General features: G+C 37.8%; 1 protein-coding gene across 2 annotated transcripts; it reads right to left on the reverse strand.

The window, feature by feature from the left end:
• Nucleotides 1-1612: 1612 nt before the first annotated feature.
• Nucleotides 1613-26677, reverse strand: LOC129276515 (DNA repair protein REV1-like). 2 transcript variants are annotated; one of them, XM_064109357.1, is made up of 15 exons: nucleotides 26351-26677; nucleotides 21674-21842; nucleotides 20166-21230; nucleotides 19295-19449; nucleotides 18821-18940; nucleotides 16833-17053; nucleotides 11234-11335; nucleotides 10720-10893; nucleotides 9814-10212; nucleotides 9362-9453; nucleotides 8757-8925; nucleotides 6830-7035; nucleotides 6236-6546; nucleotides 3852-3954; nucleotides 1613-1797 (listed from the first exon to the last, which is right to left on the reverse strand). In XM_064109357.1, exons 1-15 carry the CDS (start codon nucleotides 26541-26543, stop codon nucleotides 1680-1682), a joined length of 3597 nt encoding a protein of 1198 aa, XP_063965427.1. In that variant the 5' UTR covers nucleotides 26544-26677; the 3' UTR covers nucleotides 1613-1679. The 2 variants fall into 2 exon arrangements, with proteins under 2 accessions (XP_063965427.1, XP_063965426.1); XM_064109356.1 differs by having other exon boundaries at nucleotides 8757-8928.
• Between the last annotated feature and the right edge of the window lie 312 nt (nucleotides 26678-26989).

Here is a 26989-nt window from a genome sequence, read left to right on the forward strand (position 1 = left end):
GTAGGTGTACACCTAGATATACAACAAAAAGCATTTCAGTAATTCCAAATACGAACTGAACATACATGTGCAATTGGTGTTTGATTGAATAGCACTAACACTTATTTTCTATGCTTTTAAAACAAAAAAGATAAGTAGAAATAATTCTGCAAACATACACACAGATATCTGGCATCTCATATAATAGTCAACAAGTTCACAGTACTGCTTCATTTAGTATCACAACCATCAAATACACCATCCCATGAATTAAGTATTGTAAAAAAAAAAAATTACTGGCAAGACATTATTTTTATTGCCTTTAACAATACACATTTTAACCGTATCAGTTCGCATTTTAACCGTATCAGACATCTGAGCAACTTTGATACATTGTTGCCTGCTTTAGACTGTGATCGTGGTCGGTCAAGTTTCCACTTGTTTAACCACGGACAAATTTATTGCCCGCTCAGGAAAGTCTATGAAAAAATGTGTGGAAATGTAGCGGGCAATAAGGCAGAGAGCTAACATCCACGTATTCTACACGTTTTTGTACGAGTCCTTGAGTCGCGCAGTATGATACGTCACAATGCTAATCAAGTTGAGACAACGCTGGATACTGCGTCCCCAGGATGGGGACGCGTCATTTCAATTACATCACAACGGTAAAGTTCAGAGGCCCAGTCTGCTCAACATGAAAAAAAAATAGATTCCCATTATCAAACTCTAAAATATCTTAATTTTAACGATTTTTGCTCTAGATGTCTGATTTGGTTAATAATAGCAATATTGACTGGCCTGGGGGCGAAAGGACATATATCGCCCTCACTAAATTGATATCATCCTCGTCTACGACTCGGGCGATATAAATCTAGTTTGGGCGATATATGTCGTATCGCCCCGAGGCCAGTCAATATTGCTTTAATAACAAAGGCCTTTCTGTGACCTTAATCTTGCACTATTGGTGAACCTGCCACGTTTATTACTGATGTATATAAACTGTATGATGTTTATTGAATAATCCAAAAAATATACATTTTGAGATAACCATCAATAGTACAGAGAATGAATTAGCCTATAATGTAATTCATATCAGGAAACTAAAATGTTTTTGAAAGGAAAGTACTTGTTTTTGGCAACATAATTATTATGGTATGAATGTATAGAGTCGTGAATTTAGTGTGTTATAATTCAAGTGGGCCTCCCTATATTACAAGTCTACCCGACTCAGAATGTTGCATTGTACTGGCCAGATGTCAGTAGCTGAGGACTCGAGCTGGTGCGATTAAAGCTGCTGGTTCGTAAACTGCTTTAACTTGATCAGACATGTGGTTTGAATGCCCACTCTAAACAAATTACCATACTAAGCTCAGATAGCCGAAGCGTGGAATTACGCGAGTACTTAAAACCACCACTCAAAAAAATAATGCCATATTAGGCTTACAAAGCCTTAGTATGGCATTAACTTGACCTGGGTCCCGTAACACAAAGGTTAGCGATTGATCGTACGCTTGATTTTTACGATTGATTGTACATTGTAGTCAATGGAATCAATCGTAGAAAAATGTTCTACGATCATTGCTAAGCTTTGTGGTACAGGCCCCTGAAGTAGCATCATGTTTCATCGAAAGAAAAGCTTACCAGGAGTGGAATTCTTGCCTAGCTGAGGTAGGTCCAAGTCCTCTCTATGACGGGATGTTTCATGATGGGGCAATCTTGAGACGAACGTTGTATATTTGACCCATTGTGTGCTGTATCCGAGATACCACCTCGTCGACTGCCTCCTGCCACGGGCCAGATCCTTGCCGTTTCACCGATCTGAAATGGATAGGCAAACTGACAACTTGATCTTTATTATATTTCAATTACATTTTTATTTATACTTTCCTTACAATACATAAGTACAAATCAATATGAGCATACAATAATTTTGTTATACATTTTTCATAGTAATGTATATAACAAAAAGTACAGGAATGTTGTGTAATAAAGAATATGTAAAAATAAACAATCACCTTACAAAGGTACCCCTTGCAAAGTCTGAACTCGATCAAAATCACACATTATCGCATGTGAATGAATATCCTCTAGCAAACATCACTTGTCCTCTGAGTGAGGCACGCTTTGGTCTCTTAGGCCATGGGGTATCATGTGTGTAGGGTCTATACACTGGTGAATGGGGTTCAAACACATAGTCATGGCAAAAAAAATATCACTCTTCCAGTTTCCCTTCATCATCACTGATTGGCACCAAATAATACACATAATCCAATGAAATGCCATTCATCCGGTGTGTGAGGAACAATAAGATGGAGGGGGGAAAACAGATTTAAAAAAAAAAAAACTCAAGTCACCTACCTTTCTAAAGGCAGCTCTACCGACCCTAGATTTAATTTTCAAAATGGCTTTAGAATAACTCAATCTCTGATTTCACTGCCCAAAATATATTGGAAAATTAATATCACCAGACCACTCAGACATAGGCAGACAGAATCATACAGCTACATGTAACACAACTGCACAGTTTTCCTGCTCGAGGGCGAAAGTGACATTTGGTCATCACGTGTCTCTCGTCTTTAAGCGGTGCTATTATTATTGCATTCTGTTTTGCTTTGCTACATCCTTAGGGGACAAGATGGAGTAGCAGGAAATAGACCAGGTCGTCTACAAAATTTCCCCTAATATTGGTGTCTTGTGTTTCGCCATCACTTGAAGTCGATAAGTGCCTCGGTTCTTTCCCAATCCTCCAATTCCCACTCTCGTTCTCTCTCTCCCACTTGTCCTCATTTAATTAGTCAGCATTCATGTTCTTTTCTTCTCTCTCATCCCATCTTGTTTTATAGACATATCGGTTTGCTATTTTTGTCTCTTTCTCTTTTCCCACTCTCTCTTTTTTAACATTTTCTTCCCTTTGTTTATATTTTGCCTGAAACAAATCACACGATTTCAAATTTGTATTGATTGATATTTTTAAAGCATAATCATAGGCACTGTTCTTCAAGAAATATACAAATCAAAACATTTTTCTTACGTTTCCAGACAAACCCCCCTAAACTTGTTCTAATCAATCCCTAATGTTGTTAACTATCGGTCTCCCTCACTCTTTTTTTTCTTTACTCTGTATATGTGTAAGAATTACAATTTTATTACCTCTCTCTCTCTCTTTGTCTAACTCCTTCCCCTTATTTGTCTTCTTCCCATTGTACTTCTCACTTTTCTTCTTCTTTCTCCCTTCCTCCTTTTTTGTTTTGTTTTTGTTCCCCCTTTCCTTCCTCTTTTCTTTTCTTTCCTCCTTTCTCAAAAAATCTTTTTCATTCCCTCTTCTTTCTTAAATTCATTGTTTTTATTTCCCTTTTTTCTCTATATTTTCTTTTTCTTCCCCCTTCATTCTTTTTCTTCTTTCATCTTTTTTCCTCCTTTTCTTCTTCCCACTTCCTCAATCTATTTCTTCTTTCTCCTTCCTCTTTCTTATTCTATCCCCTTTTCTCCTCCTTCTTTCATAATTTTCTTCTTCATTGACTATCATCATCACCATCATCATTCAGTATTACAATTCAGCATACAAAGCAAACCCAAGCGCTTTCAATAAAGAAAAAGATTAATGAATGCCGACTGTTCATGATAAAGCTGCCTTGACAATAGAAAAAATAAAACAAATAGTTAACTACTAGTCTTGCTGCCCTGGGGCCTGTTTCATAAAGAGTTACAACTGTTGTAACTTTACCATTATGGCAACTACCATGGTAACCTTGATTTTGATTGGCTGCTGAGCCCTGTTGCCATGGTAGTTGCCATAATGGCAAATTTACAACAGTTGTAACTCTTCATGAAATGGGCCCCTGATCTTCCAATGAAAAATATATATTTCTTACCTAAAGAGACTTCTCATGACATGGTCGACCATTTCCAGGTTCCTGTCCAAGATCAGCTCCCTCAAATACTGAACTATGAATCCTATATCCTCATCCACTGGATCTAAAAATAGGAGAGAAAAAAAAGAGGAAAATCCATCAATAACAGCAAGGACAGGTAAAGGGACCCATTTTCACAATACACATCCTGACATGTTACAATTGATATGGTCCTAAATAAGATCAGCTCCCTCAAATACTGAACTATGAATCCTACATCTTCATCCATTGGATCTAAAAATAGGAGAAAAAAAAAGAGAAAATCCATCAATAACAGCAAGGACAGGTAAAGGGACCCATTTTCACAATACACATCCTGACAAGTTACAATTGATATGGTCCTAAATAAGATCAGCTCCCACAAATAATGAACAATGAATCATATATCTTCATCCACTGGATCTAAAAATAGGAGAGAGAAAATCCATCAATAACAGCAAGAACAGGTAAAGGGACCCATTTTCACAATACACATCCTGACATGTTACAATTGATATTGTCCTAAATACGATCAGCTCCCTCAAATAATGAACTATGAATCCTATATCTTCATCCACTGGATCTATCATAAAAAGAAAAGATAGTGCATCAATGTGGAGTGTTGTGGCCCAGTGGATTAGTCTTCTGACTTTGAAACAGAGGGTCGTGGGTTCGAATCCCAGCCATGGCCTAATTTCCTTCAGCAAGAAGTTCATCCACATTGTGCTGCACTCAAGCCAGGTGAGGTAAATGGGTACCCCGCAGGATTAATTCCTTGAATGCATGAGCGCTGAAACGCAGCTCCAGCTAAAGCCGGGGTAATAACAATACAAATAATAATAAACGCGCCTCGGAATAGAATATTTCTTGATAGATGGTGCTATATTAATGCCTATTATTATTATAAATAATAGCTCTTTTCTTTATTCATCTCTTTATTTTTTGTGGAGCATTCCTGAGGCCCATGGTATAAAAGTTAAACTTTGCCATCCCATGGTAACTTCCCTGAAATCCTTGATTCTGATTGGCTGCTTAGCATTGTTACCATGGTAGTTACCATTAGATGGCAAATTTACTATACTTTAACCCTATCTAGGCCTCGGAGGCCCCCCCTCAACGAGTCGCGCAAATTTTTTTTACCGCGCTGCTCGTAGACATTTACTTTCAAGTCTTGCGCAACTTTTGAGACCAATTTTGTGTCACCTGTGTTCACCGTTCCGAAATTACGCAACGTCAGGTAAGTGCATGTCAGACCAAAAATTGCTCAAAAACGTGATTTCGTGTACAAAGTCAATGTAAATTGTGTTTTCAACCAAAAATCATAAATGTATGATTATTTTTAGTTTTGCTGGTCTAAATGTATGTATTTAATGCTGTTTATGATCTTAGAAGAGTCCCCAACGAATTTCATTGAAAAAACAAGAAATACATAAGAAATTGCAAAAAACAGTATAATACATAAGAAATTGATCTGATATCACAATTTTTTTCATGTAAACTTACTCAGAACACCACAAAGAGTTTCTATGCCAAAAATTAGAACATTTGGAGCTATATTTATTTAAAGGAAAAAGTATGATTTCGCATACTAATTACGCATAAAGTAGCATAATTACTTAATAACAATTCGCATGAAATAAATTACTATACACTTTTGTAGATTATATCCCAGACAACCTGCGTGCCAATTTTCGGCGCGATCGCGCGGTCGAAATCTCAAGGGGGGCCTTAGAGGCCCCCCCCCCCCCCCCCGGCCATATGAACTCCCAAAATACCCCGGCCTAGATAGGGTTAAATGGTAGCAACTGGGACCTGGCTAAAATTGTGTTGCTGCCTCGTAAGAGGGATGAAAATTCCTCTCAGATCTCATCTTCAATATTCCACAAGAAACAACATAATACCTCTTATTTGATTAAGGGTCGTGTGGTCCAGTGGTTAGAGCATTGGACTCATAATCGCAAGGTTGTGAGTTCGAATCCCAACTCTGCCATTGTCTCCACTTTGATAAAAAGGCCCGAGAGTGATATCTGTCGTCTATAACGTCAGCCACTATGACTGATTAACCTAGACGTAAAATGTTTCCTAGGTAATTGGTTATATACCAGCTTGGCGTTTACCAGCAAAAATGCTGTCCTGCCGAGTTCCTACGGGAGTTACCATAAACAGAAAACAGAAAACAGAAAAAACAGAACAACTTTCCATCAATTACCGTTGGTTGATACTATCCATTCCTGCAAAAGTACTTTAACATCCCATAGCTCCACATCCCCACAAAGACTGACTTCTACATATTCAAAACTTATCCCCTCATCCTCTTGTCATTCTAACCTTTTTATCTGATCAAGAAACAACTTTCTGTCACTTACCGCTGGTTGATGCTATCCATTCCTTCAGAAGTACTTTCACATCCCATAATTCCACGGCACCACAAAGATTGACTTCCGAATCTTCAATATTTCTCTCCACTTTCTCCTCCTCCATCCTATTCTCATCTTTGAGATTCCTCTCTTCATTCATTTGAGGCCGAGGACCGCTGTTGCTAGGCGACATTGCCTCCTGTCGCTGATCTTCGGCTGATGGCTTGGGCGGAGTCTGGTTTCGAGTTATCATCTGTTGGATGTCCATCTGCCCTCGAGGTCGCTTGGGGTTGTTAGCTTTGCCAAAAGGACTTCCTTTCCTGAAAATTTAAAGTACAGTACATTGTTTATTACAGAGTTTTGCCAAGACTGTCACAAGAAAAATAAATTCTTAAACATTCAGGAATTTATTCTTCTGCTTCATGACCCTGATCCCTAATATGTCTTGTGTACAAAATCTACAAATCATGTCATATAAAACAGACAGGTCCACCTCCAAACTTACAAGCAAAGATTAATCACAACTATAAATGGAAGCAATTTCAGGGATTTATAGAGGGTTTTTGTACACATGAAAAAAACAAGATACTAGGAATATCTTACTTTGGCCTTCCCCTTTTCCTGATCTTGAAAGGGCTCTTGGCCGGGCTGGGCTTAGCAGGTGATCTGTTCTGGGATCTAGTTTCTATCTTCCCGACTTCTCTTTCTGGCTCTGGTTCGGGCCGACCAGTTGCCTGCTTCCCACGATAAGCGGATCTAAGCTCCTCTTGAAGATCGGCAGGGAGAGCCTCGAGACATGACGGATCAATCTGAACGAAGAGATATTTCATGTTTGAAGGTTTGCATGGCAGTATGGACATTCTTGGAAGTGGATAGTCACATGCAGACCTGCCAACCTCTGGGAATGAAAAACTGTATTCTGTGATTTAAAAAAATTAATTTTTCCCCCAAAAAGTGTATTTCATAATAAAATGCTTGGCGCACTCGCTCATCGCGGCGCTCAAGCTGCATGCAAGCTAAAATGCGCACTGCTCTTCCAGATGAAAAAAAACCATTAAAACATGTGTATATCTTCACCCTGGTTTGAACAAAATGATTGAAAAAAAAAACAAGTTACCTGAAATTACATTGATCTAATAACCATATTTGTGCATGTTTTATGAAATAGAGACATATAGAGATTATTTATCTCAATAAATTACGATTTAGTAAAAAAAAAAAAAAACGTACTAAAAACAGCTAAAGGTCTGGCAGGTCTGCATATGGATAGTCCTAGAAATGTCAAGTCTTCTCTCATGCTCCTGCTCTACAACTCCATTTGCTGACTCACGCCAGTCTTCTCTCATCTCTCCGACTACTACTGCTTCTCAACTCTTCCTGGTTCACAGTCCTTTCAAGGGCGACACTCCTTTCTGAAAGATACTTTACTTTCTATAAAACCCCCACTTCTTAGCTTCTCCGTTTCACTTCTACCTTTATCTACTTTTCTTCGTCCTTTTTAGGATATTCACATGGTGTACCATAAACCACTTGGATGATGGGGAAGTTGAAAAGTGAGGTCGGTCTCATATAAACTCACACGTATCGGTCACACATACTAGTCTCACATATATACACCCCCATACTGGTATGCACAAGAGAAGGAAATCTGAAAGAAGTCAATTACACATCCATCAATCCATCCATACATACACCCTTACTCAAAGGTACTCTTAAAATGCACTTCCTCCTCCCTTTCTAAAAATTCCTCATCTTAAAGACTTCATCCACAATTCAGAATCAACGACTATAAGAACCTACAAGTCAGCTTAAAGAGACTTTGTTACATTGTTTGACAAAGCAGATTCTAAGCTCGACCTGATAACTCTGTCAAAATCATCAATAGCCAACACAAGTTAATTCAATGCAGAAGAAAATGTCGGAAGCTCACCCAAGAATGAGAAATGCATACATGCAAGTCCAGTGCCCCATTTTTCAAAGAGTTGCGATTGATCCTTTCAACCTCAACTATATGGAAATCCATCAATGTAATAATTTTTCCAACAGGAAATTTTGTACAATGTCCTTTGTAAACAAGGGAGAGCACTCTGAATTGTCAAGACAAGGGATGGATTTATGAGTATACATACTTTCTAGAAAACAAATTGAAGAAATATGCATTTCAGGGCCCCGTGATCCAATCAATCATATCTCTATGGAAATCCATCAATGTCATGATTTTTTTCTACAGGAAACTTGCACAATGTCCTTTGTAAACAAAGGAGAATAAACCAAATTGTCACGAACTCAATGAATTTATGGATATACGTTCATATGTAGAGAATTATTTTAAGACAAACATGCAATTCATATGTTGACTTTGCTGGCCATCCATAGTTGCGAATGATCGGATCAATCGTAACTCTTTGTAAGATGGGACCCTAGGTATTGACCTTGATGTCTTTCCACAGTTGTTTGTTGAGTGGATCAATTGCAACTCTTTGTATTAAAGATGGGACCATGTTGATAAGATGATCAGTGGGCTTATTACCTGAGAGAATGATGGAAGAGCTTCGACCACACCCAGTGACGACATTCCCTGGTTGGGATCATCCTGGATCAGTTCTTCTAAGATATGCGGAGGCACAGACCCGATCACACCATGGTCCCACCTGCTCGAATCTGTGATGCCAGATGAAGTGCTGGGTTCAGATGCGTCTCTGCTGTAACAAAACATGAAGATCATCAGTTTTCAATTACTGCATATTATTAAATGGTAATCTGAAATCTATTTTATAAAGTCGTTCCTTTACGAACAGCTCTTTGTATTGTCCTTGCCTCCTTGTCTTTCATTTCTTGGTGTATACATATTTGTGTCTTCTGTCATTCATTGCGCCTTGAGCACTCTTAACCCTATCTAGGCAGGGGGGGGGGACCATGCCCCCCTCAAAGATTCACGCAATATTTTCACGGCGAATTTTTTTTTGACCGTGCCGCTCACTATTACTTTCACGTCTCTGAGGCCCCCTACCCCGGCCATATGATCTCCCAAAATACCCCAGCCTAGATAGGGTTAAGAGCGGATATGGTGCATCATATACCAATCTATTTTATCATAGTGGGGGGGGGGGTGAATCAAGAAACACTAAAACCTACCTTGCAGAATAACTTGGTTTCTGTCCCTTGTAGCTCTCCAGGATCTGCTCCTGTATATCTTTTGGAAGTTCTTGTAGTACTGACATATCAATCTGTTGAGGAACCAAAATAGATGGAAGAAAATGATAGAATTATGATAAGAAAAATATGCATATAATAATCTTGATTATGTAGAAAGCTCTTGTGAGCATCCCCCTCCCCCCAAAAAATAAAGGCACCACATATAGAAGGATCAAACCCTTGTACAAGTACATGTGACCTGCCATTCTGAAACATCAAAGTGGCCAGGGGATGTTCTTTATAAATACCCAAAATAGAAATATAGTCTTCAAAAAGCAAAAATTAGAGACTAAGCTTATCTGAAAGAGCAATTCTTATTCATGTTGTCAAAATGTGAAGTTATAAGAGTACAACCCACTTTTCATCCCTTGAGCATAGATCGATTACAATACCTGAGAAGGGGATGGAAGTGCTAAGTTATTTGAGAGGTGACTGGACTTCGGCCCTGCAGGACCTGGCATAAACGGCAGGGGAGGAAGAACCGACTTCCGCTTCTTCCGTGGTGTCTTTGAAGGAGATTCTGCAGCATCCGTCTTCTCGGCAACCGCTTCGGCATCTGCCGGCCGCTTGGAGACGAAGTTCAGCATGGTCCTGACTTTGGATTTGGAACCCGATGGAGTGGAGGCTGCGGCCGCTGCCGAAGGGCTGGTGGACTGATCGGTGACTCTCTGAGGATCAGGGTCGGGTGCGGTGTGTGCAGGCTTGGGTTTCGTCATGAAAGCGGCAATGGATTTACTAGGCAGGCTTCCTGCTTGGGTAGATGAGCTGAGCTTACTCAACTGAATACCAACCTGGGGAAAACATAGCAAGTTAGAGAAATAGCAAGAATAATTTTTTATCCACAGCTTGAACCTGAGAACAATCTCAACGAGGTCACCAATCAATGGCAAGTTGTCATTCACTGACAATATCTGTGAAATTCTTGATTCTGATCGGCAAAGAGGCACTACTATTATGGCACCTGACTGTGAATGATAATTTGCCTGTGATGAAAAATGTATGAAAATTGGTTAGAAAAAAAAAAATTTCAGTTCAGTTTGACTTTCCATGGCATTTACTTAATCTTTGATTTTCTCAATTACCAACCTTTTTTTTACCTGATGTATGTAAAAACTACTTTCTTAACAAGCATGAACAATTTTTCTTTGTACCGCATTTTACCCCTATGAAATCTAGAGCTGAGAATTTGAAACAAGTGGTATTTATTTATCTATTTTATTTATTTTTTTTTGGAAAGGGGAAGGCGAGGGCAAGACAGTATACAAGCTTCAAAGACCATTCCTTTCTTTACAACTCACCCCTCTCATGTCCACAGCTGGGACCTGCAATTCCTTCAGGAGTTTCTTGCTCTCCCTCTGCAGTACTTGGACATCGTCAGTGGCTTGGCCTAGGGTACAGGACCTAGCCTTGTCCTCGCATATGCCGTGTCCCATGAACTTTGAAGTTTCCTTTGGCGCATCGGGGTGGCGAACCTGACAGGGGCACAACCAAGGAACGGGGCATAAATAAAGCAGGGATTACTTGAGAACACACTGCCTCACACATGAACTGTATCACTGGATGAATTTGTCTTGAACTGAAAATGATTCATCTCCAGCCACATGACTTGAATTAGAAAAAGGGAAAGATAAGACAAAGAACAAGAACAATACCCCCCCCCCCCCAAAATAAAAGAAAAAAAGAAAAGAAAAGAGGAAACGATAAGGAGAAAGACATTGCTCTCAAGATTGGGAACGAGAGCATGAAAAAGAGAGAGACAGATGAAAATGATGAGTACAGGAAAGTGGAAGATATGAATGCGAGATCTGATACCTTTAATTTGATAGTGATAGTCCGAGCAAGCATCTTGATAGCCGTAAGTCTCTTGTGGACCTCTGCTGCTAGCTCTGTGATAAACTTCTCAGAGTCGGCCTCCTGTAATTAATGATAAACCAACACAGAATGTTCAACACTGTCTGAAACAATGTACAATTGATTGATTGAATTTATTCTTCTTCATTTCAAACAAATTTACAAAGTAAGTATTTAAGAACAAATCAGAGTATGAATAACAGAAATGCAAAAAGGGAACTCACTGGAAAGCATCGCTTGTTTATGTGAGTCCCCTGAATTAAATAACTGATTAAAATTTATCAAATACAAATAGAAATTAACAATATTCAATTGAAAAATACTAATGGGGTAAAGCTTTGTATGTTTATGCACTATATAAAACTTAATCATACCCATGGTATACAAGTAATATACAAAACAACGATTCAGATAGTGTTTATAAAATAAATTAGACAAGACAAGACGGAATATTAATAACAGAAAAAAAACAAAGACAGTGAACAGAGGACAAGACAGGACAAAAGAGGACAGAGAAACCACAAAAAACACTACAGAAAACAATCCAAAAGACCAAAACAGACAAAACAAACAAGAAAACGTATCATGGAAATCATAGAAAATGTATAAAAAATATTTATATACTTCACATTGAACTCATAACCCAGCTTTAAAGGGCTTAGCTTTATTTTGTGGTTCTAACCCGCAACTTTGCCATAATCAGCATTTAGATAAATAATGATCAAATAATAGCTCTGGATTTGTTTCGCTTGGTCTCTGATTCAAGTCCAGAATAAATATATAGTTTTTAATGTTTCCTACTGACAACTTATTCAAAATGGAGTTTGTTTGTTGTGTGTGTTTACATTTCCGACATTTAAACATTCGATTACACTTTTAACCCTAAAATGGCCGGGGGGGGGGGGGGGGTTGAATCAACCCCCCCCCCCTCAACATTTTCTGCGATCATTCCTCCGTGCGAAATTTTTTGACCGCGCCACTCGCAGAGTTTATACTTTTGAGACCAAATTTACGACGCCCGGGTACGCGGTTCCGAAATTACGCAACATTTTGTAAGTGCATGTCAGACCATAAATTGTTCCAAAACTTGATTTTGTGTACAAAGTCAATGCAAATTGAGTTTTCTCATCTTATTCATAAAGATATGATTATTTTTACTTTAAAGTGCTGAAAGCAATTGATTTTAGCATAATTATGCTTCAAAAAGGTTGTGCAATAAATCTGGTGAAAAAAACAAAGAAAAACAAAAGGTAGAAAAACAAAAGGTTGAAAAACAAAGAAATACATAAGAAATTCATAAAACAATAAAATACATAAGAAATTGATTTCCAAACCGAAGTTTTTTTCAATTGCCATTGTTAAGAATGCTACAAAGAATATTTTTACCAAAAATTAACATTCTAGGAGCTTTATTTAGTGAATTAGAGCAAAAAGTATGATTTATGCATAAATTAGCATAATTAATTCATATAAAATAAAATCTCATTATTTTGGAAAATTTTACCATACAGCCTTGTAGATTACATCGCACACTACCACCGTGCAAATTTTTGCGGCGCTCGCGCGATTGGCGGCCGAGATCTCAGGGGGGGGGGTTGAATCAACCCCCCCCCGGCCACAGAACAGCCAAAAAAGCCCGGCCTAGGTTAGGGTTAAAACAATATTAACAAACCCCCCCCCTGAAAATTCTTTATGAGAAGATGGGACGTAACTTACTGATGTATAAATGTCGGAAATGAAGTTCTAGCCCATTTACATGATTTAGGGCTAGAACTTATACAGGGAAGTAGAAATCTGGGGGCAAAAGTTTTAATTTTGACCATCCTATACGCACATGATATGGGCACAGTCCCTAGCACTGTGGAGAGTAAGCACACATTAGTGAATGATTTTTACTCTCTAGGAGCCTCCTGGCTTAGCATGTGAAGAAGGATGGGAATAAAAGCCAAATCTGCTACTTTCGGGATCCTTGATGTAGCCGTGGTTCCTTGGATGAAAAATTCTGATAAAATGGAGAATGATCAGAGCTGCCAACCTTGTGCAAGCAAAAAAAGGAATCATTATGGCCAAAAAAAGGAATTTCCAACAAAAAAAAGGAATGTGTTAAAACGAACCTTAAAACGACATGCGACAAACATCCAATGCAAAAAGTATGTATGCAGTGAACAATTTAAAAAAAGTTAATCTCTAGGCCTAGTCTGGGCTAAGTAACGGAGCGTTACAAATTGGACCCTTATTTTAATTAAGTCAGTAGCAGGGCTTGAATTAAGAATTGAGAGGGGCAAGGCCATTTTCAAATGGGCACTTTCAGCTTGGGGCAACCGGCAAAGTGGCCTTGGATGCCCCAAAATTTCAAGGGGTATCAAGGCCATTCTAAAGGACATGAAGGCCACTTTTATTCTAGTCAAATGGGCACCTAGGCAAATTTTTCTAAAAATGACAAGTAGGCCTTTCATTTTGTAGTGCAACCTACTCCGGCACTTATCAAAGTGAAGATCTGTCGAGAAAAAATTCTTTCAGGGGCACCAAAATCAGTTCTGGTGAACATTTTTAGGGCCTCATTTTTCTGGGGCTTCCTTTCCACTTCTAAAATAATTAATTGTTTTATGTTGAGTTTCCTGACAAAACTACCAAATTGTAGACTAAGAGAAATATAAAAAAAAAGTTGACATCAATTCAGACTTCTCTTCCCAAGTAACATTGTTTTTGCCAAACAGTACCCTTTAAAATTAAAGTGTCATAAAATGGAAGTGTACATGTAACATTCCACAAATATAGAAAAATTATTCATAAATCAATCTAATCTCAAATTCAAATAGATCTATAGATAAGAAGTTGAAATCATTCCACAAAAGTCCCATCGTAAATCACTTCACGATGTGCACAGCTCAGCCTCAATCACACTGCACGCACACTCAATCATCCCCAGCAGTGACGGCACTATAGAGCAGACATCTAGGCCGCCAGAACCGGGGAAGAAATCTTCCCATTCCTGCTAAACTGAATGCTAAAGTGCCGACTTTTTTAATGAATTCCAAAGGCAGTAGGACATCTCTCTAGTATAAATCATGTGAAACTATCAATAAATGTTAAAATCACCCAGAATTATTACTTCAAGGGACAATGAAGAGCTTTCCAGGTCTTTTCAAAGCCGAATTCATCGTGTTTGATACGATTACGAGTTGATGAAAATTAACCAGACAGTACCGTTATCCGAAGGGAATTGATATTAATCAATTCAAGAAAATAGCCTCAAAATTTCATTTCTTTATCACAACAATTAATTTTAAAGTATATGAAAAATATCTTTTGATGATTCAATCTTTAATATATATGATGAGTATTTTTGTAAAATTTTGCAAATGGAATAATAATTTCCCTCAAACCTCCAAATCCCCCTCCATTACAAATGGACTCTTCTCTTACTACATTTGGGAATTACCCTACCCAATTCATCGTACTCCTCGCTCTGCGCTGCAAGAACAAACGTTGGCTCGATCACCTGAAGAGTGTTGGCCCGTGCGTAAAGACAACGTATTAGCAGTAACGTTAGATCTAAATTCTGAAATCTGATTTTCGGATCGTTTTTTTGTACATAAAACATCACTTTATAGGAAAGAAATTACATGCAAATTTAAGATAAAATATATAAAATTCAGAAATATCGTACCTTAGACCGCAGTTACTGTTATTTCCTTTCAAATGATGATCAAAACATAATCATCCTCGATCCTTTCGTTTGTCATCGTAAGTTGCCATCTTGGATGACGTCATCATCCTTACAGACGTATTTACCAGTCGCTATACATCGCGATTCGTACCATGCATGCCGCTCGCATATTCAACTAACGTATATGTACGTGCACGCTATCAAATTATTAAAGTGCGTTGGAAAACCGGCCGGCGGGCGACTACGCACGCGCAAATACCAGGCTCATCTCGGGCTCAACCACTGAACTAGAAATACGTATTTCTAGTTCAGTGGGCTCAACACGCACTCCACATACATACAATTATGTACACACATTATCAAAATTGTCAAAAAACGTAATTTGAAAAGAAAAACCATAATGCCGTAATTTGAATGAAAAAACGTAATGATTACGGCAAAAACGTAATGGTTGGCAGCTCTGAATGATGAATCCCATCTAAATCCATTTCCTTAGGAACAAATGGCATTTGCCATTCCTTAGGAACAAATGGCATTTGCCAGCTTTTCTCCAGGCAACAATAACAAGATCCCATGACATGGATATCCCTATCTACACAGGAGGCCATTCCAATAACCATTGTATGCAATTCTCACAAACACTTATCCAATGGGGGTATCACAATTCTGTGATACAGTACTTTGACTAGCATAGGACCAAAGTCCCTGGTCACAGCACATTCGTTGTGTGAGGTTAATGTGAGCGATTCGCCCCAACTCGAATCACTATAAATCATTTCAGTCAAAGCTGGGGGCATACAAGCTACTAAACAAGAAAAGAACCATCACATTGTGCAGTGAGTTGGGTGCATTGCTAAGTCAGTACCTTTTGTTTGAAATTCTTAAAACTCCCATTTTATAAAGAGCTACTATAAAAGAGACACACTCAAACCAAATAGGTTTTTTAGCCTTGGGTGTATCACAACCCAAGAATGCAGAAAATGTGTTGAGTGCCTTGCTTGGTATGTGGAAAATGATACAGGATTGCTGCCGCTGCTGGAATTGATGAAAGAATTGTTTTGTTGAAAGCCCACCTTTCGCAAAGAACAAAGGATATTCTAGACTAACATGACAGCTTGACCAATGTTACCACAGCAAAAGACAATGCATGTGAACAGGACTTCAAGCAATTGAGAATGAACACAAAAGGCAGGACACCATGATACAGGGTGCAATTGCGTCCTGATTTGCTCCAGATAAGAAACAGAATGGCGGATAATCCAATGAAGAATGCTTTATTGGGTTCTAGTCGAAAGGGAAAGAGTGAAGTTGCTCCACTGACAAAGGTTTACATAAGATTTCTGGCTTGTTGGATTTTTAAAATTCTATCTCTTAATTTTTTCCCCATTTATTTTAATTTTCAGTTATATATTGATTAAGTCTGTGATTTCATCAATATCCATCCTTCATTCCTTCCTTCCTTCCATCCATCCAACCAACCATCCAACCATCCATCCATTCATTTATCTATTTTCTAATTTCATCTTTTTATTTATTTATTTTATTCACATTTTTGTTTATTTCTTCATTCATCACTGATCTATCGTTTCATTTATAAATTTATCTATTCATTTATTATTATTATTTTCATTATGTTTTTTTTTTTTTTTGGGGGGGGGGGAGGAATCGATTTTATCTAATCAATGAAGTAGACTGAATCAGCATGATGTATAATTACATTTCCTTATTTGCAAACCGCTTGGACTGGTGATCTGCAGAATCAAACATTCTTTACAATGACACAATCTTTGGCCTTCGGAAACCTGGTGGTCTCCATGATCTCCATGATAACGGTTTGGCTATTCCAGAATACCATAGCCATTAGGCTAGAAGTGAGACATGTAGCTTTACCTGTTTAAATCTGATGCCGTAGTTCACCTCCGCCGAAACCGATTTCCTCTCCTGCTCCTGGCGTATCGGTCGATCGTCCAGCCCTCGGCAGAATCCGTAGAGCATCTGACCGGTCTTCTGTCCAAACTCCTTCTGTATGGCCCCCAAGGACAGCTGCTGCAAGTCAGCACAGGTCTTGATGTCCAGTGCTTCCATCTTGCGAGTAGTGGACCTCCCGACCCCTGTCGACCATCAAGGGAATAATCATATCATTTTATTACTTCAATGAAAATTGGGGTATAGCCTTTGTGACCAGCCATCCCAAAACCAACTAAACAATATGTCATCAAAAATTAATTTTGAGTTTTTCATAGAGCTTCAAAAATCACATGTATCTTAAGCTTTAAAATGATATATAACTTGTAAGAATTGATCAACAATTACCCACTAAGTAGGGGAAGGCAGGGTAAGTTGTGACACTTTTTGCATTTTGCATGTTAGAATTGATATGACTAATAATATTGTAGAAATAAGTACCTTGCCTTTTAATTTGATTCTTGGGAAATATTTTTCACCTATATATAACTTTCTATCTTCACACTGAAATTCATTGTCACCATTGTCACCATCTGTGGGGTAAGTTGTGCCACATTCTGGGGTCAGTTGAGCCACAAAAAACTATGTCCAAAATGTATGCGGGAAGAACCCGCATGTCAATTCTTAATTTAGTCTTTTCACTTGCTAATTCTCTGTAAATAATAACATCCTCTAAAAGTAAAAAAAAAACTGTCATATGAATTTGCTCCTTTCTGGCTGCATATCAATGGCTTTTAAAGTTTTTTTTTCAATTATTATTATACATTACCATAAGAATTACCATGGCTCAACTTGCCCCATGTTGGCTGGCTCAAAACACCCCAGTCCTAACTTAATGCGATATTTTCACATCCACACATTTCTTATGCATCTATCATGTAAAAGACTATGATAAGATTGAGAATCCATACCTGGACTAACAATAATGTTCTTATTTCTTTATTATATTTAAAGACATGTGTGGGTAAAAAGCACTGATCTATTTCACACCACCCTTTTTTTACTTTTTTGGCTGAAATTTGTATATTTCCCTCTAAAAAAGTACTTTTTGTTTCAAAGTTGAAAACAATGTGGTGGGGTTGGGGGTTATGTAATGGGTTATCTATACATGACACCACCACAATGTCTGACTCATTCATTATTGGTCTGGGGTGGTGGCTCAACTTGCCCCTATGCTCAACTTACCCCGCCTTCCCCTACTTGATTGAAAGCAGAAGGAACTCAGCAAGAGCATCAACAGAAACTCTTTTGACAGCATGAAGAAGAATTACTCTTTCAGATGAGCTAATTTTCTAATTTTTGACAACCAAATTACTATAATGGCTACCTACAGGGGACCTTCCCTGGAGACTTATTCTTGGTTTAGGGGTGGTTTGTAAGTAACATAATTTAAATTTAGGGGTATGTATATGAGTTGGAAATCAACAGGAAGGTAATACGGCACAGCAGCGTAATATTTTAGTATTTATTATAACATTCTAAAGAATTAATCCCAGTACTCATTACGAAACTGTAGAAATTACAACAAATGGGACCAACCAAAATATTTTTTTTTAAATTCACATGAGAGAATGTGCATGATAAGATTAAACAAGACAATGTGCTGCAGAATAATAAACAAATAAAAAAATCAAGGCAATCATAAAAACATTTCAAAAGGTAATTTATGATCATGGTATGGTTGAATCATGTAAAGAGACAAATAGATCAGGCTTGCCTAATGAAATTAATTCATTTAAGAAAAGGAAAGAAAAAGAGAAAGGAGATAATTAGTTGAAAGAAAAAGAGACAAAAGAAAATGAAGAAAAGACAGAAAAAGAATAATAGAGAGGAAAAAGGTAAAGATAAGATAAATAGAAACATGTAAGAAATGGGAGGGGGGGGGAGAAAAGAGAGAGAAGTCCAATCAATACCTGGTAAGTCTTTGACTGGTTGGGTCCTAATGAAGTCATCAACAGCATGAGATTCTAAGATGAACTGTCCATTGGGTTTAGCCACCCTGGTGGCCATTCTGGCTAGGAGGATACTAGAAGCTTAATGAAATAAAATAATTGACAAAACATTATCTTACCGCATACAATATGCAAGTAAACATGTTGCCAAATCCTAAACCCACCTATGCCGGATTTCTTCAAATTACTCTCAGAACATTTCAAACCCTGTTCATTCTTTTCATATTGTCAGTCACTACATACCAGTTTTCAGAGTCTTTGATCTGTATGTTAATGTTAAAATTAGATTATTTTTGCATCCATTTCTTGTTCGTTGACTATAGTGAGATTAATACGATCACTTTTTTTTTGCAATTTTGCTGATAATCCAGTAACTTATAAAAAAAATATAATAAATATTTGATGTTCATATTAGCCTATGGATGAGTTACCTACCAATTCCAGCAGAGGCGTTGCACTGTGTTTCATCCTTGATCTCTTGTCTAAGAACCTGCGTGAAGTCATCAGCAGAGGCTCCAGTCTCTTTCAAGATCCCTGAGATATCAACAAACATCTCATCACAGCTTACTGCCTCAATGTCATGCGTGTAGCTGCAAGGAAGCAAGGAAAAAAAAAACATAGTTAGGATTGTTTGTTTTAAAGTTAAGTTTGGGTCGTGGTATAGAAATCAAATTTTGAAAGGTACATAGTTGGAAACAATCCTAAAGTGTTTATCATATGCCAGAATATTTATTCAGAGCAATAAAGGTTAATTGAAATAAATAAAAAAAAAACATATGGGACCTCAAGTAATACAGGCATTTTTAGCGATTCTTCTGATCTTCATTTGCTCATTACTCTGTAATCATACATATTCCTGAAATATTGTTTGGTAGATATTATTAGTATAATGGTTTATATAATTCTGTCTAAGTTTTATCAAATTCTGTGAGCAATTTATTTTCTGTTGTTACCAAGACCCAATTACAAGGAAAGGTCATTCATATGATGAATCTGGGCAAAGACTATAATAATATGATTGGCTTGAAAGTCATTAATGATAAAATTTTAAAGCATTGTTTGGAACTAAAAGTGTAAAAAAAAATGAATTTGGACTTCAATTAATATATTCCTAGGACTTGCAGAAATTTTCAAATTTATACTTTCATCTTCTATTTCCTTGATTATATAGTAACTGTAGTGGTACACAAACCTCCCATGTTATACGAGATGATGATATCCTTATCTTTAAAAGTGTTCTAAGGACAATCAGCTGTCAATATTAAACTATCAAAGGAATGAAACTGCACTTAATGTCACTCCTCACCTGGCTACGATATCATAGAGCTTCTGCGAGACCCTCTTATAGCCGTCAAAGTCATAGGGAATCGTCTGGAGTTCAGGGCACAGCGACTTGGCTCTCCCCATGAACATACCGTTCTTTACACCAGCTTTCCTAGCTTCATAGTTGCAAGAGGCAATCTCAGCCATTGAGTGAAAGGTGTCTTTAGGTTTGCTACTGGATGAAGACACTGCGCTTCCCGCGTTACCTCTATCTCCGGAGTCTGCAGAACTGTTGCTCTGGTCTTCCTTGTGGTTCTGGCGTGCGGCATCAGAACCATACTTCTTTTCATAATACTCCCGCTCGAACTGACTGATTTCCTGCCTGTACTCGGACATGCCGCTCTGTCCTTTTGAGTGTGTCACTGCTACAGGCTTGTCAACGAGGTCTGGTCGTTTGATTAGACTAACGGATACAAAGAAACAGTCCATGTCAATGTGCATAATCCTTCTCGTAGTCTCCTTTTTTACAGCCTTCTTATTTGATCTTGTAGTTCGACCTTCCCTTCCTTTGGTATCTACCGTGGAATCCTCAATCCACTCTTGCTCTTCATCATCCTGTGTCCCACCCGCTCTAAGCTCACATTTCCCGGCTGGACCTTGCCTTTTTTCTTTCATGATGGCAAGGAGCCTCTGCTTTCCTGGAAAAGTGGCATCCCCGTTGCTTTGGAGTTCATTCACATACGCCTTGCACTCCGCTCCCCATGTTGATATGTGATGCAGTCGAGAGTTGTTGTAGAACTCTGACAGGAAGTTAGAGTCTCCTGCAGTGGCCATACCAATTGGTCTGCCTTTCCCATAGGTGTTTGTGTTAGGTGTATCCAAACTCTTGTCTGCCTCAGAAAGAGCAGAACGTGTGTCCTGTTTTTTAGGAACATTATCACTTGCTTCTTCATCTTGAGCTGCTTTGGTTGCTGTTGAAGGAACACTTGAAGCGTCAGATTTGTTTTTCGGTCCCTTGGGATACGTCAGAATGGCTTGGTTTTGACGAGAAGACCGGTCGGTGTACAGTTCATAGGGCAAGGATGGAAGCAAGCGACCAGCCTTGATGCTGCAAAGATAGAGAAAAAATATGAAATGATTTTGTTTCCAATCACTAAACAAACACAAAGTAATAAGAAGTCATTAGCGATATTGTGGTTCACGCTATTGTTAAATTAACAAGAGACATCATGGATCTGTACCAACACAACAGAAATGTACCCATTATGACATATCTGCCGCAGAATGAAGCAGCCAATAAAATTTGAGAAGGGCCACATGACCCCAAGTTTGGTTGAAAAGGGAGCGATGGTTTATACAAAGTTATTTGTCATAAACAGGGTTTGCAGGGTAAAGTCTACTTTTGACCGGAAATGACCATTGATCTTACCAATGTGACCCCTGAAAGCATACCAACATGGATAAACCTCAAGTGCATCTATTATCCAAGATTGGTTGCAATTGCAGCATCAATTGGATTTAGATTTCTACGAGAAGTGCTCAATGACTTACCTGTCTGTTATCCAGTCTGGTTTCACGATCTTCTCATTCTTTAACTGCCTCAACTTGGCATAGGGTAGGTTTGTTGCAATGATATGTGTGACCCTTGATACAGAGTAGTAGTGCTGATACAACCCACCATGCACTGTCATCAGTCGCTTCAGTTCATCTGACGAGGGATCTGCACAAAAAGATTAAAATGAAGATTAAAGTGCACTGTGCTGTAACATAAAAGATACACTTGAATGTTGAAATATTTGTAGCTTTAAATTCTCTAGCAAATTGTGTACAAAAAATAGGTGCGCATGCATGAGACTATGTAGATCTAAGTCGCCGGATTTCACAGCAAAATTGATATTTTTACTATTAAAAACCTACTGAACAGGAATATTTTACAAAATGGAGAAGTATTTGGTGAAGCCAGGCGCAGGTAAGAACACTGGGGACTCTCTTGCTAAACGTAAATCAACCAGAATTCAGGAAAAGAAACTGTCAACCCCCGAAAACATGAGCTCATCACAGAACGTAATAGATGGGACTGAATCAACTGAATCCACGGAAAGGGAAGAAGGTTCACGTGTGAGAGGTGGATCTACACTGGAGGCACGGGGCCGTGCACTGGAGGATAACGGCGCGGAGCACGACCGCACCAGCGGCACAGACGGAGAAGGGAAGCAGGGTAGCGTACATGAGAAGTTGGACCGAATAATGATTATGCTGGAAGGAGTTGTTGGTCAGCAGACTGGAAGCAGAATACAATGTGAGTAAGGGGAAAATAGATTCAGTAGAGCACAGTCTAGAGTTTGTTTTAAATGAAGTTGAGGATCTGAAAGAGAAGTGTACCCAGGAGCAAGACAACATTAGGGGAGCTCTGGAAAGGAGATGTGATGACTCAGGAAATCGTTCTAAAAGAAACAATTTGGTGTTCTGGGGCATCCCTGAAGGAAGTGAGGATCATTTTGAGAATTGTGCTGAATTTGTTGTTGAGGAGATGCTAAAAAATATAATGAAGATAGAGAGAGCAGATGAGATCGAAATTGAGCGTGCACATAGAACCCCATCAGGAAAGAAAGCTAGAGCGCAATTTGAGCAGACAGCACCCAGACCCATACACATTGCCTGCCTATGATTTCAAGACAGAGAGCGGATTCTTCGATCAGCTGCAAAGGCGTTGAAAGGGAAGAATATCAACGGCAAAGTTGTGTTTGTCACAGATGATGTCTCAAAATCCATCCGTGCAGACCGCAAAAAGTTGATACCAACAAAGAATAGGTTGAGAGCAGAAGGTCTATTTGCAGTCATTCCATACAGCGTACCAGCATATGTTCTGTACAAGTCAAACGAGGGAAACTTCAAGAAGATTTTTGTCAAAGATGTTTAACATTCAAGAATTAACTACTACATCTTGCATCAGTAGGAAAGTTTCAGAGCTAGTTAAAATTTTTGATGAATCAGCTGTGGAGTCTGAGCTGAAGATACCATGCAGACATTTATGCAAGACTTTTTGGATATGAACAATATGCCAAGGTCTATGAACACTTTTGGTCTTATTCTTATGTATTCTTTATTTGTATTTTTTGAAGAATTTTTTGTTTTACATTTTTATAGCTTGGTGCTACATGTTAGAAAATGTTATGAAGCAAAGCTGCCCTTAGATGGTCAGAATGGAGAATGATATTACAATGAATATGATGTCTCTGAACGTAAGAGGGTTGCAAAATGCAGTTAAAAGGCGAAGTATTTTTAATTGGTTTAGGAATATGAAGATGGATATTGTTATGTTACAAGAAAGTCACAGCTCTTCAAAAGATGAAGTATTATGGACAAGTGAATGGGGTAACAAAATGTTGTTCTCCCATGGTTCAACAAACAGTAAAGGGGTGTTAATTTTGTTTAATAGTAGAGTAAATCTGAAAATACATAGAGTATTTAGAGATGAATCAGGGAGAGTTATATGTGTTCATGTGAATATTGAAAATAACAGTTTTCTTATTTTAAATTTATATGCTCCAAATGTGGAAAATTTACAAGTACAGTTTTATAGAGATTTATTAAAAATATTAGAAACAGAATGGGATGGAAAGGAAAACATTATCATTGGTGGAGATTTTAATTGTATTTTAGATGCACAACTAGACAAAAAAGGTGGGACACATTTGGTCAAGAAAAAGGTTGTGCAAAGGATTAAAGACATTATAGTCCCTTTTGAATTGTTCGACATTTGGCGCAGCAGAAATATTAATCGCAGACAATTCACTTGGAGACAAAACACACCTCTTATTCAGTGCCGGCTGGATTATTTTTTAATTAACAGAGATTTGAAACATAAAGTTCAAAAGGTGAATATTGTTAGTGCATTACGCACAGACCATTCAGGTGTGAACCTAGAAATACGTTTGAATAAAAACATGCGAGGGAAAGGCTATTGGAAGCTAAATACCTCACTTCTCCTAGATGAAGAATATATTAAGGTTATGAAGGAAAATAGAGTATTCGTCCATGGAACCAAAAATAAAGTGGGATTGGATCAAGTATAAGATACGATGTTTTAGTGTGAAGTATTCTAGTAACGTACAAAAGCAGATATCTGATATTGAACAACAATTAAGAAGTAAATTGAATTTACTTGAAAATAGACTTGCCATCAGCGAAGAAGAGGGTATTATTAATCAGATAGAAAAGATAAAGGAAGAATTGATAGAAATAGACAATAAAAGAGTAGCCGGGCTAATGGTTAGGTCAAGGAGTCGATGGTACGAAAAGGGAGAAAAGAGTAATGAGTACTTTCTAGGATTAGAAAAGAGGAATAATGTAAAGCAGCTGTGTTACGGAATATATGTAGAAGGCCAGTTAATTACAAATTGTAAAGATATTTTATCTGCTCAAAAGCAGTATTATGAACAGTTATACACTTCAAAAGTAAGGTTTGGAGCTGGAGAACAATGTAATTCGTTTCTACAAAAAATTTGTGTTCCCATGTTAAATATTGAAGAAAGGGAAAAGTTGGAAAAACCAATTTCTAAAAAAGAATGTAGAGAAGTACTGAATGATTTGGCCAAAAACAAGAGCCCGGGAAATGATGGTATCCCAGTGGAATTTTATTTATGTTTTTGGAATGATTTAGAAGCTTTTTTATGGAATCGATATTATACAGTTTTGAAATAGGAGAATTGTCAACATCACAAAGGCAAGCTATCCTTATTCTGATTAAGAAAGAAGGCAAAGATGAAAGAGAACTTAAGAAATGTCTATTGGTATTAATTTCAAAAGTTAGATTTTCTGAGTAAAACCTAACTTCTTCAGTCTTTTATTTACAAAAAATGTCATCTCTATACCAAGATTTGTAAAAAAAAAAGTGATGGCCTACAGTCTACTGCCCTGTTTAGTGTTGGCTCTTATTTGGGGCGTTGGGAAGTATACCTCAAGTAGAAGAAGTGAATAATAAGAGGAAATCTTTTGAAATTTGAATTCATTTCCTAAGTAAGATTACTTTTTACTTTATGTGTTATCATAACACATAAAATAAAAAGTAATCTTACTTAGGAAATGAATTCAAATTTCAAAAGATTTCCTCTTATTATTCTCTGCCATTTTTCATCTCCTCTACCAGTTTTGCCTCAGCCATTTCTGCTTCTAATTAAGTATTATAGCCATGGCCATTTTTAGTATATTTACAATACCATTTTTGCCTCTGCAACTAGTATTTTTTACCTTTGCCATTTGATGCTCAACAAAACTGTTCAGAAGTGTCAGCATAAAACAGGCTGATTTAGGGGGAAATATGGCACATTTTTTCGGGGAAGTTCAGGCTACTAGAAAAATGTGATCTGAATTGATTATTAACTTGTGTTTGGCATGTATGGAAAGAGAAAATTCAGGGGCTTCTTTTGACAGTAAGGACAAGTTTATATGATCATTTTGAATTAGGATTTAGAGATAAATTGCAAACCCTTATTTTTGTGTGTGTTGAGATTGCCATTTCTCCATGCGTTTTCTATGGGAAAATGACATCTCTGTTTTGCACAATTTTTTTCACTTTGTGACTTTGTCGCAATTTTTCATTGTGATCTGGTTTCCAAATCTTTATAAAAATCACACCATCAGATAGAGCATAAAAAATCCTATTGGACTCTTTATGGACAAGTTTTTGGCATTAATAATAAATTTATAACAGCTCTCGGAAGCTGAAAATTTGGATTTGTGTGTGTCCATTTCTTAACTAGTCTATGGCAGAGAAATGCTGAAAATTGACCTAATTTCATTCTTCTTTTTTGCAGCCAATAATTTGAATTTTTTCAAAAATGTGTCTGAAGGTCATTTCTCTTCAAATTCACAAAGAAAATGTGATATTTTCTTGAAATAAGAAAAATAATTTTTTTCTCCAGACACCCTACTATAATAATAGTTAGGCCCTAGATCTATTCAGATTCGGTTAAGAAAATTAATCGGATCTATGACTATGTAAAGATTTTGAGCTCGAGCTTGTTGGGGTTTTTTAACGGGGTAGACTTTAGATCTATTATTAATATTAGATCTAATACCTCCACAAGGCACAAGTTCACAAGCAGTCAAGCATACACTTGCGCTCAGCTAAGTCAGAGACAGAGTCAGAGCTGCAGAGTGCGCGACCGACCACCAACCAACGGATCAGCTATTTCGAGTCTCGGACAACCGCCGGGCTGAACATACCTGTGTAACCGTTCACATGGATGGTGACCCCGCGAAATATGTCCGTCGACGTTCCTGACTTCTCCTTATTTGTTGGTGCATCACTTCGAAACTGCTCCTCAAGTTTTCGAATTTTCTCAGACATGTAACCTCCATGACTTTGATTCTCATTTTCTGACTTAGACTTATTCTTTGAAGATCCTCTTGAATGCATTTTGGTTGCCCCACCTTCTGATTTTTTTTTATCTACCTCGATCTCGAGCGAGTTCTATCGGTATATATATCGCGCGGAAAATTAAATGATCTTTAATCAATGTATGACAAGCCAATTTTCTTTTTTTCATCAATATTTGAGTACATTTCCTGAAGTTAAATTATAAATATATCCACTACTTTTTGTACTCATCTTACTTTAAAGTAACTTAAGATGCAATACTTTATTTGAAGATAATCTTTCTATACACTCTCATCATACCTCGCAAGTATCATGGAAATAATATTTGGGCACTTCATAGTCAGCTGTATTACGTCACGCCTCCCTATATTCGAGCGAGCGACTTGTTGAGGCTTGACCATAGAGATGTATACTAATTACATGGGCTTGACTGTACTTCTTCGCCTGACAGGGTTCCGTTTCCCGCTGAAAGAGAATTGTTATAA

The sequence above is a fragment of the Lytechinus pictus genome, chromosome 14 (assembly GCF_037042905.1).
Source record: "Lytechinus pictus isolate F3 Inbred chromosome 14, Lp3.0, whole genome shotgun sequence".
NCBI lineage: Eukaryota > Metazoa > Echinodermata > Echinoidea > Temnopleuroida > Toxopneustidae > Lytechinus > Lytechinus pictus.

What these genes read in the sequence shown, in the direction of transcription:
- LOC129276515 (XM_064109356.1), bottom strand. Translation starts at nt 26,543, where the DNA reads ATGCATTCAAGAGGATCTTCAAAGAATAAGTCTAAGTCAGAAAATGAG. An exon ending in CCAGACTGGATAACAGACAG is followed by an intron (nt 21,231 to 21,673) that starts GTAAGTCATTGA and finishes CTATCTTTGCAG; the next exon opens with CATCAAGGCTGGTCGCTTGC. An exon ending in CAGCTGTGGACATGAGAGGG is followed by an intron (nt 10,213 to 10,719) that starts GTGAGTTGTAAA and finishes TGTTTTCCCCAG; the next exon opens with GTTGGTATTCAGTTGAGTAA.